General features: G+C 39.2%; 1 protein-coding gene across 1 annotated transcript in view; it reads right to left on the reverse strand.

Annotated features, from left to right (window-relative positions):
* MALRD1 (MAM and LDL receptor class A domain containing 1) overlaps nt 1-12,024 on the reverse strand; it is a 215,974-nt gene that overhangs the window by 174,141 nt on the left and 29,809 nt on the right. The window contains exons 11-13 of the mRNA XM_078378260.1: nt 8,882-8,969; nt 7,205-7,381; nt 4,307-4,481 (exon numbers count right to left, since the gene is read on the reverse strand). Of these exons, the coding sequence (XP_078234386.1) occupies nt 4,307-4,481; nt 7,205-7,381; nt 8,882-8,969 (440 nt within the window). The remainder of the gene's footprint in view (nt 1-4,306; nt 4,482-7,204; nt 7,382-8,881; nt 8,970-12,024) is intronic.

Below are 12,024 nucleotides of genomic sequence, written 5' to 3' on the forward strand. Positions count from 1 at the left end.
TTTCTTTTTTTCTTAGGTCAAGAAAGGTTCAGGGAAGGCAGGGAAAATACAGTCCAGGCAGTCCAGTACCAGGCAGTCTGAAGACTGTCTCCCAATCCACTCTCTAAACGCTGGGGGGAGTGAGGAAGCAGACAGGCACCCTTTTCACTGGCCAACAGTTAACTGAAAGTTCACATTTTGCACTTTCCCTGCATCCCACGTGGTTTTTTTCAGTTCTTAACTCAAATCTAAGTATGTAAGTCAAGTCAATATTTTCCTATGAGAGTGGTTCTTAAGTCAAAATGTTCTTAACTCAGGCCGTTCTTAAGTCAAGACCCCACTGTACTGGTGTTAGTTCAAATCAGGTTCTGACACTGGCATATTTTGCCATAAGCAGTCACAATCCAATAAGCAACATGGACGTTCGGCAGCATTCGGCAAAAAACTATTCATAAAATTCAAGCTTTGCTTTATCATTAGAATTCCCACTACCAAAAAAGGCAAACTTTTCCAATTCTTAAAATATCTTGTCTCTTAAACTATTACATTAAAAAAAAAAGGGGGGGGGAGGAACAAGCCAACTTTCAACTATGTGATTATTTCTCTTTTTTGAGTATGTTGAATGTGCAAGTTTTAAAATAACTGCTACCACTTCTGAGATTCTTTGCTATAGAAGTGGCCTTGAAACTTGAGTAAATATAAAAAGCCTTCCAGAAGCACACTTTTAAAACAACAGAGCATTATGGAGCAAATTGGATGGAAGTCAAATGAGATATATTATGGTTAGTGATGGGCATGAATCAGAAAAAATGGTGATTCATTTTGATTAATGATTTGTTGTGGTCAACAAATCATGAATTACAAATTTATAATTTTTTCTGATGATTTGATTAATAAATTTGTCAATTATTTTTTTTCTTTAAAACCCTATAAAATACCCCCATGCACCTAGAGATACCAAATTCACAGGGAAGCTTCCCCTGATGCTCCTCTACAAGCTTTGCAATTTTGGTGATGGTTGGGTTTCACACGTCTGAATTATACACCCACAAAATGGGTTCCCCAGGAAAGACCCCCGGCACTTAGAGACACAAAAATAACAGAGATGCTTCTACTGATTCTTCTCTACAATCTCTCCATGTTTAGTGAAGACTGGATATCAGACATCCAAGTTATACACTGGAGATGGGGGTATTCACAGGTGGAAATAACGAGGGAATGTCCACTCACCTTTCTGCCACTTACATGAGCTCAACGGAGCCTTCCTATCATGCCATTGTCCACAATAGATTAGCCACTTCTGGCAGGAGGCGGGATGACAAGCCTCTCTGCCAGGTTGCAGAGTGGCTAGTCCACTGCAGACAACAGCACGATAGGAAGGCTCCAGTGAGCTCGTGTAAGCAGCAGAATGGTGATTGGACAGTCTGGCTCCATGGGGCCAGACTCTTGTTATTTCCACCTGTTGGGGGGAATATTCGTATACGAATACTCTAATCTCTATTATACACTTACAAAGTGAGTCCACCAGGAAAGTGCCCTTTAGCAGCTGGCTTGGGGAAACCCAGTCTCCACCAAATGTGGAGGGATCATAGAGGAGAGTCAGGAGAAGCCTTTCTGTGATTTTGATGTCTCTAGGTGCCTGGGGGGAACTTTTCTGGAGGGGCTCATTGTGGGTGCTTAACTCTGACATCTGAAACCCAATTTTCACCAAACTTGGTGGGATTGTAGAGAGAGTCAGAGGATGCTTCCCTGAAATATTGGTGTCTCTAGGTGGGACCATTTTATAACCAAATGAATCAGCAAATCAAAGATTGCTAAAAATGCATTGATTCATGATTCATTGGGGGCACTGATTTGTGTGGATACAACTCAATGAATTAGCAATTTTTTATATAAGTTTGGTAACTCAAATTTTAATTTTAGACCATCTCTTACAGTTAAACAAGTGAGCCAAGATTGAATAGTAACTAATATTGTCCCTGTTTCTTTCACAATATCTTTGATTTTACCCATTTTAACTCCCTTTTTCCCCCTTGATAACTGTATAGAAATTCTCAGATTTCTCATGTCCTGATTAAAAACAGCACAACTAATAATCTTTAGATCAAAGGGCACCAGAGACAAAGAGTTCCATATTTTTGCTATAATTCTGCTATTACAAACACAAGTTAAAATTTCTCTGCAGGATCTGTGCTTCTCTGCTTTCATTCTTGTTGCTTCAAGTTTGCCTGCTTCTGACAGAGTTGAAATTAATTCTCAATTCTTCTGTGGCTCACCCAAAACAGAATGCATCTCATTAACATTCCATCATAAATCCTCTAGGCTTGGAAGGCATATGAAACAATGGGACAGAATCTCACTCTCAAGTAATAAAGACGGAAGCAGACGTACCGGCACAGTGTCTAATCACAGTTGGCATGATTTATTTACAGCTTTGCAAGTCTTTTGTGGCTTGGTGCAATATGAAATGATAGTGGGGGTGTGTGTTTCACTTGGAAAACACTTTACAAGTTTCAATTTCTTCTGCTCGGTAAGAGCATAAGATTATATGACACCTAGGAAGCACGGCTTTTGACCATCATCCCAAATCATCTCCAGACATAACACTTCACAATTTTTCAACAGTGATATTCATCTAATATCCTAGCAGAGTCTATCTGAGAAAGTAAATATTCCGGAGTCTCTTGTGAAAGAGCAACATTGAGATGCCCACTCTAACATAACATTTTGGAGCCATATAAAAGTTTTTACAATTTCAGTTGGCAGTAAAATCGCTTCATGTGAGTGGGCCATCCTTTCAATTGATCTTAAATGATTCCATGAGTCATTACTTGGTTTACAGATAATTACCAGATTTCATATTTGTACATAAAGTAAGCACATGTAATTCTTATTGAATGTAACAAAACAGGCAATTAAACTCTGTTTCTCCCTTTTTAAAACCAGAAGCAAATGAAATGAATCTCCACATCTGGAGACCTAGGCTTGCATAATATTTCCACAGCAAGTTAGTCAGTACCTTCTTTTTGCCTGCATGAGGCACTCTAGGGAAAACAGTAGCCTCTCTTCTGACATACTGGCCCAAAGCCTCTTATCTAGTTACATTACAAATTTTTATATTCAAAAAATTTGTTTTTTTAAAAACGGGGCACCCCCACTTATGCCTTCTCGTGGCCAATTTGTATTTTTATTTTTACTTGCATTGGCATTCGTGTTTTATTTATTTATTTTGAGAGGACTCCCAAACAGGGCAAAATTCCCTAGACGGCACAAAGGAACTTTCCGATCAAAAATTGTGTGGTTTTTTTCCCCCAGTCATGTTGAGGGCCAAATATGGGCCCTAACTGTCTGCATGCATCTCTCAGACTTCAATTTGCCCACCACCAGTCTGTTACATTTCTGTTAAAAGAAAAATTAAAATAGCAGTGTGAGAGAGCCAATGTACTAATAACTGGTTCTACTAATGACCCTTATTTCTTTCATAAATTGCATTGATGCTATTTAGAGCATATGGAACAGACCCACACTACATTATATTTTCAGTCATTGGTTTAGAATGATCTAGCTCAGTGGTTCTTAACCTTTTTGAAAGAAATGCCCCCTTGAGCCATTGAGAAAGTTATCATTGCCCCCCTCCACGCGGTGATGATATCTTATTTATTTATTTATTTATTTATTTATTTATTTATTTATTTATTTATTTATTTATTTATTTATTTATTTATTTATTTATTTATTTGTTTGTTTGTTTATTTATTTATTTATTTATTTATTTATTTATTTATTTATTTATTTATTTATTTATTTATTTATGACACTTAAATCCAATGACCCCTGAAAACAAAATTCAGTTACAAGAAAATGAAATGCCCCAAAAATGTAACGTTTAATGATTTAGTTGCAAGCGAATTTTAAGACGCAAAAAGAAATATAAAAAGGGCATAAAAACAAACCACAATGCAGGAAGTAAAAATTTCAAGACAAAAACTCTGAAACTGAATTAAGATTGGAGGAAAATATATATTCATGCACACTGTAAAAAGGCTGCAGCCATCTTAACAGGTTTGGCTTGCTCCAGAGCCCCCCTACCGCCCCCTTTCTGCTCCAGTGCCCCCACGCCACCCCTTTTCGTTATACCGCCCCCCTGAAAAATGAAATCGCCCCCTGGGGGGCATTATCGCCCACGTTAAGAACCACTGATCTAGCTCACCTACACTAAGTGGACCAAACCAGCTGCACAATCGTGTTAAAATAGGTTCCTGCTTACCTGAATCTTCACATTCGAAAAAGAAAGAGAGAGGCATATATATTTGGGAACTGCACTCACGTAGTATGGTCAGTTAATGGTCTATGATTCTCCTCTCCTGGGTGAATGCCTGCTCCTTTTCCAGGGGCCCACTGGAACACATGAGCAGTATGGGCTGAATTTTTTGTTGCCACTGTGGCAGGAGGTTGATACCATTCACATAAGTCTCCATGCTCAAAGTTACAAGCGTCAGATGCTATTGAAGGAAGAGAGAAAAGAACATTGGCATTATATAGAACAATGCAAAACTGAAGAGCTAATTAGGCATCTGAGACAATCTTTCTTTGGAAGGAATCAATACATTTTCTCTGCTTGCTTTCCATGACTCTCAGTGTTCCAGATCACAACAAGGTATGTTTCCATAGTATAAGTAAGTTTTAAATTGATGGGTAAAACGTGTAACCTGGAAATAGATATCATGTCTTTCTCCAGATGATTCATTCCCTTTCTTGCCATTATTTCCCTCAACCTTCATTCCACACTGGGCTCTTTTGGGGATCCCATACTTTAGGGTTTCTTTGTCTATTTTAACCCTCTAGCATTTTTGGGAACAGTATCTCTGCAAAGCTCAAAGCTCAGCTGAGATAGCTTTATTTATTTATTTATTTATTTATTTATTTATTTATTTATTTATTTATTTATTTATTTATTTATTTATTTATTTATTGTATTTATACCCCGCCTATCTAGTCATTTCGACCACTCTAGCTAATATTAATAATTTCCTCTTGTGCGTGGGAACTCTTTGGCTGTATAAGAATTGCCACTCGCTTGTGGCATCTGAGACAGAGAGAATGATAGCTGCATATGCCATATAATGAGATCCCAGAAAAATTCCTACATTATCCTTAGAGATGTCACTGTTGTGGTTCTGAAAATGAAGGATGCACTTTCCAACACATATTAGGATATGTGTGAGAAATCTAAGAAACTTAGGGTTTTTCTGGGATCTCTTGGCTTCAGTTTCAGAAGCAGAAAAAAAGACCCAAGCTTATCTTTTTCCAAATACAGTGGTGCCTCACTTGACGACGTTAATTTGTTCCAGCGAAATCGCTGTAAAGCGAAACCGTTGTCAAACAAAATAAAGAAACCCATTGAAACGCATTGAAAACCATTCATTGCATTCCAATGGGCTGAATACCTGCTCGTCCAGAGAAGATCCTCCATAGGGCGGCCATTTTCGGTGCCTGTAAAGCGAGGGATCCATCCTAGAAAACAGCAGGGGGCCATTTTCTTCAGCCGATGGCCATTTTGAAACCCGACTATCAGCTATTTGCTGATCATCATAAAACAAAAATCAGTTTCCAAAGCAGGGAACTGATCATCATACAGTGAAAAAACCCCATTTAAAACATCGTTTTGCGATCGCAAAAATGATCACAAAAACATCAACGTAAAGCGGATTCGTCGTAGAGCAGGGTAATTGTCCAGCGGGGCACGACTGTATGGATACATAATCTGAAGATGGTCTTTGCAACTTTTTTCTTCTAACTTTATTAGATGTTTAGCTTGAAACAGTCAACAGCAAAGACTAGCTTCAAATCTTTCCAAAGATTTGAGCCCAGATACCACCACCAACATGAACCTGTCCATCACATCTCTCAGAAACTCCACTGCCAATATGTTATAATAACCTTCAGAAAGCTCTGTAATCTCCTAAGGTTTTGAAAACATCATTGGCCACAGTATCTAATAAAAAATTAAACTTGATAAATGCAATTAATTCTTTCACTATTATTGGACCACTGAGTCCTAATGTGTGCTATGCACGCTAAAGAGTTTAGGCAGACGTTTCTGGTAAGCAGCAGTTCAATTAATCCTTTCTAGTATGATACAATTAACAATGACTACATAATGGTCTAGCAGGGATATCTTTTATATAAAACCAAGCTACTTGACATAATGTCACATGTTTACAGCCCTATGGTGAATTTTCACTTTATTTCTAATTTCCATGGTCTTTTTCATGCCAATGAATGGAGGGGATAGCTTGGCAATTATGAGGTGTTTCTTACATTTAAAACAACTGTGTTTACTTTTAAAATAAGAAGTAAGAACAATGCACACTGCAAGGCATTTCTTCCAAACCACCTTAAAATGGGAACTGATGCTGTCAGATCCCAGCATCATACTGAATAGCACACAAGTATCTCTGAGTGATAAAATAAAACAGAAGGTTTTCTGAGATGGAGCAAATGCGTGTAAAGACAATTCTGAGGTGTGAATACAGAAGAGCAATCTGCATCATGGAAAGAAGCAGTCTGTTCAATGTACAGTGGTGCCTCACTTGACGAGGATGATCCATTCCAGCGAAATCACTGTAGAACTAAATCCTCATCAAGCAAAATTTAAAAAAAGCCCATTGAAATGCATTAAAACCCAGTTAATGCGTTCCAATGGATGAAATACCTCAGCTTCCAGCAAAGATCCTCCATAGGGCAGCCATTTTCTGCTACCTGTCTTGAGAAGAATCCATCCTAAAGTACAGCGGGGAGCTATTTTACACAATGGGCAGCCATTTTGAAAACCCAACGATCAGCTGTTTTGATTGTCGTGAAGCGAAAAAACCCAATAGCAATAAAAAAGCAAAAAACTAGTCGTCAAGCGATTTCCTCATCTAACGAGGTAATCGTCAAGCAGAGCACCACTGTAATTGTAACACCCAGCAGTAGCAAGCCCTGTGGTGCATTGGTTAAATGTAGTACTGCAATCAAGCCTTTGCTTCATGACCTGATTTTAATCCAACAGATTCTGGTAGTCTGCTCAAGGTTAACTCAGCCTTCCATCCTTCTGAGGTTGGTAAAATGAGTACTCACCTTATTGTTCCTCTATAATTATGTTGTAAACTGCCCAGAGAGTACTGTAGCACTATACAGTGGTATAGAAGTTGAAACAACAACAAAAATTTAATTTACTCACCACAAAATGACTCATCAGATTTGTCAGAACAATCAGGTCGGAAATCACATCGTTGGATTATGTTGATGCACTGGCCAGTGGCTCTGCAGACAAATTCCTTTTCTGTACAGTTATTCATTGGTAGCGTCACAGGAACAGATGTCCCTGATGGAGTTATCACACCGACTGGCAAAGTTCCTGACGAAGATGCAAAGAGCTGTGGTTAATGAGCTATCCATTAGGAGTTTCTCAAGTTTCATCTCTTATCTCTTCTGCATATGAGATACCTGTAGAGTAGCTTTGATCTGTCTCACCAGTTGACTGATGCACTACTTTCTTGTTTCATATCTACGGCTGATGTTTTTATGGACTATCTCATAAAGCAAGGACTCTGTGTAAATGCACTGCCTCTTTCTCACAGCCTGTTTAGAAGGCCTGTGCAAGTTCTTGGATTCAATCCTTCAGCTTAAAAATCTCAGCTAGCAAGTGATGTGAAAGAGCTACGTACATCTTGCAGGAAATAAAAAGGCAGATTTCCTGCTTATTTCTCAGTTTCAATGTCAACCATACCTCCTCACACTAAGCAGAGCGAGCATGAAAAAGCCTCAAGGCTGTCTGTAATGACATTGTTATCAGAAATGGTCAACAATTTTAAGCCAAAACTCATATCAGGATCTTCATGTGAAAAAGAGGCACAGTACATCTTTGGTTTGAATCTAGGTTTAGTCAGACTTAAAGGAGAACTACTGAAATCAATTAAATTTGCAAGTCATTGCTATCTTATCCCATTGCTTTTAACAGGTGCATGCGATGACTGAATATGAATCCAGTGGATGGCATTTAATGGGTATCTGCTTAGTAATTAAGAGTTCTTACTGCTGCTGGAAGTCCTCCACAAATAGTTCTTACCATTACTTCTTTATTTACTGTTGTTTGGCTTATACCTCCTGCCAACCTAGCGGTTCGAAAGCATGCAAATGCAAGTAGATAAATAGGGACCACCTCGGTGGGAAGGTAGCAGTGTTCCGTGTCTAAGTTGCACTGGCCATGTGACCACGGAAGATTGTCTTCGGACAAAACGCTGGCTCTATGGCTTGGAAACGGGGATGAGCACCGCCCCCTAGAGTCGAACACGACTGGACAGAAATTGTCAAGGGGAACCTTTACCTTTACCTTTGGCTTATACCAATTCCTTAGGACCTTAGACCCCCTGCAAATCTAGCTACTGCTAGCTACCTTGGGTTCCAGAAATGGAATATGGTTTGAGTGAAGTAGAACATGATGGATTGTCAATAGTGTGGCGTACAGAACCTATAATGAAAAGTAGAAATACCGGGTACATTTAATATGAGGGGGGAAGACAATTCAGGAAGGATGTGACTGTACTGTCCAAGTATCAGAAAGAGTGTTACATAGAAGAGGGAAGCCTTGTTCTCTATTGAGTCTTTCACTAGCCAGAGCACTTTGACAACCGAACTAATTCCAGAAATCTCTACATCTTTTCAAGAAGAATCAGAGGCTGCTCTAGTTCTGCATTTCCTGCATCAAACGGTAAGATGGACTAGTTGTCTTAGTTCATTTGTACTTCTGAACAATATAGGACTGGAAACGGAACTTCATTTGCTAATTTCAACCCTCAGAAGGACTATACTCACAAAATTGATTACACTCATGATTCAAGTCTGCATTTATCCTTACCATTATAAAGTGTACAGTCCATAAAAGAGAGGTCATCAATTCCAATATCTCCAGTGAAGCCATCTCCAACAGTACCTTCCACCAAGATCTAAAAAAACAAAACACAACACTGTCATTAAACAGCCATCTGTCACCAGTGAAATAATGAGATATTTAATTTCTGCTTAACTAAAAAAGAGAGACGCTTTTCATGAAATGCTTAGGGACATCCCTAAGAAAAGAGTGTGTTAATGGGAGAAACTAATTATTAACTCTCTCTGGTGTTCCTTTTAATCTGAACCAACACTTAAGCATTCATGTGGTTAGCTGTACAGTCATGAGTGAGCCCATTAAAATATCACTGTAATATTGAATTATGCCATGGTTATGTAGTTAGTGCCTCACCATTAGCAACACATCCAGTAGTAAACATTAAAATATTAATCATGGTTAATGATTTCAGGGATCAGGTGGATAAAGCATTCTTTTACAGGAATGCCATCATAAAGGAATGAAAACTAAGATGCTACAGTATATGGAACAATTTCAAAACATGAACCAAATGCTATTACAGAACAGTTTTTCTGTATTACTACTCAGATTCCCTGTAGATGTTATTCCTGCTTTGTTGAACCTGTCCAGGAGACACAGCACACCAGGATGATTGTCAGCAGGAGACAATATGAAGTGCATACCATAGTGGGAATACACATGAGCTCCTGCAATGTGTAAGGGATAGCCATTTGTTATGTCCAAACCATGACCAATATCTATTGCATTATATACTTCCATTTTAGGCCTGTACATGTTTACCACAGTTCAAATACAAGCTTGATATCTCTTCCACTATTTCATAAGACTCAGCTCATACTGAAGGGAATATCAACACACACACACACACACACACACACACACACACACACACACACACACACACACACACACACACACACACACACACACACACACACACACACACACACACACACACACACACACACACACACACACACACACACACACTATGCATACACAGGCCTTTTTAGACCTCAACAAATATCTTATTTTACATAGGGGGATCAGCTTCTGTCCACTTTGCCCATTGTCCAATGTATTCATCTTATCATAAATAACAGGGAATCTAATTCAGAAACCTTATTTTGGAAAGTCAATTTTTGAAACACTCTTAAAACAGGGAATTGTCCCCAAGGACTCCATTTGAAGACCCATGCCCTTTTATGTCCACTAACTGCAGGCTGATAATGCATGTGATAATAGCTTCTAAACCAGGCACAGTCTTTGCTTGTGTAGCAGTCTACTTGGCCCTCTGTTCTATGGCTGATCTTTAATTTATTGGCATTTGTTCTCTCTTGACTTGTCAGGCAGTCCCTTGCACCCCAGTTGTAAGATCATGAGATCAGAAGAAAACTGTGATGGATACGCTATCTAGTTTGGCATTATGTCCCCACAGTGGACAGCCAGATAACTATGGTTGGCCATGAGTGCAATAGCACCTTCCTGCCTTCGGCATTTCTGTGGATGCAATCCATTAAATTCCCGGGCTAGATTCAGTTCACTTTTATGCTTACTACCCAGATCAGGCAAACCCCGATTCTCTCCATTAATTTTCCTTTGATTACATTTTTATCAGCTTCCCTGGCACTCTTTCTGCAGCTCCCGAGAATTTGTGGACCTCATCCACCACTTCAGACCCTAGCCTTACAAGGTGTTTAGTGAGGCTTACATACAACTGCAGTGGTTCTCAGCAGTTTAAGACAAAATACAAGAAGACAGTGATGTATTGTGAACCAACAGATATCATTTCCCAGTCTGGGCAGTGCCGTCTACAATGAGACCATCATTTTCAACATCAGCTGTGTAATATAGGCAGTAGATCAAGATGCCACATGGTCTGTGAGAATGAATGAAGGCCTTTAAAATCCTTGTAGGCACATGTCCTATAATAATGTCCTCGTCAATCATAGGAGGCAGGCCCATGAATCCAAGTACAGTTTGGATAAATAGAAAAATATATTTCAGTTTCTGTATTGGATTTTCATGCACTACAGGCCCATATTTTATGCTCATATTTTTCATATATTTTTTCATATATATATAAAATAAAAATAAAGGTTCCTTATCAGACATTTACATAAGAATATATTCTTCCCAAAGGACTGATACTTTGGGAGCAAACGTTACCACTAGACATCATGCATCACTTTCTCCTTTGTCTTACACTTAATTCGTTCTAGCTTTGTTTTTGTCTTTTTTAAAGCACACGCTTTTAGAAAACCAGTAAAGGACACCAAATCCCAGCAACACATCCTAAAAGGTGATTACCTGTTTTATATGCTACAAGCTTTCCTGTGGTGGACACACACAATTCAAGTCAGCTACAGTTTAGAACACAGGAAATAAATTTGCAAATAGCCAAGGGAGAACCTGTAGCAATCCAATGGATGCCCCAGTACTGCTTGCTCCTACTCAGTAGCAAAAGATTCCAACGGTGCTGTGGTTTCATGCCTGAGCTAGACTCTGATACATATGGGGAGAATCAATCCACAAGAAGTATCGAACTCAGGGGTCACCAATGAGCTGCAGCCAGAACTGATGCCCAACTATCTTCTGAATGTGGATCCTCAGAAATGGGCAGCCAGCTTCCCCTATGATGCCAAACACAGTCTTTTATACCAAGGGGCCAGGCTGACAAGTCAAGAGAGAGGTGCAAACAAGATAATCAGGTAGAAGTTTACACAGAGGTGACAAGAGTGCTAGACTCCAGGCCAGAGGACTACAGGTTCAAAACTCTCAAGGATGAAAGAAATAACTACAAAATTCCTTGTCCTTGTTAATTTTGGCTCTCGCAATGCAAGCAGACACTTCACGGGGGAACTGGAGAGGTAGAAGAGATTTCTTGCCTTCTGCCAAGGCAAGACAATTTCACATCCTATACTCTGTGCAGAATGCTTTCCCCTTGGAAAGCAGTGGGCATATATATAGCAAGCACACAAGGCTAGTTTACAGGATGAAAGATGTCAATTTGTGCAATTAATTTGCAAAATGGTTGCACAAAGATTTCTCCCAATTACAAAGGCAATATAAGGGGATCAGGTGCCAACCCTTGCAGGCAAGAATAATTTGCCAGTGCCTTGTTCTTGCCT

Source organism: Pogona vitticeps, chromosome 6 (genome assembly GCF_051106095.1).
Source record: "Pogona vitticeps strain Pit_001003342236 chromosome 6, PviZW2.1, whole genome shotgun sequence".
Classification (NCBI taxonomy): domain Eukaryota; kingdom Metazoa; phylum Chordata; class Lepidosauria; order Squamata; family Agamidae; genus Pogona; species Pogona vitticeps.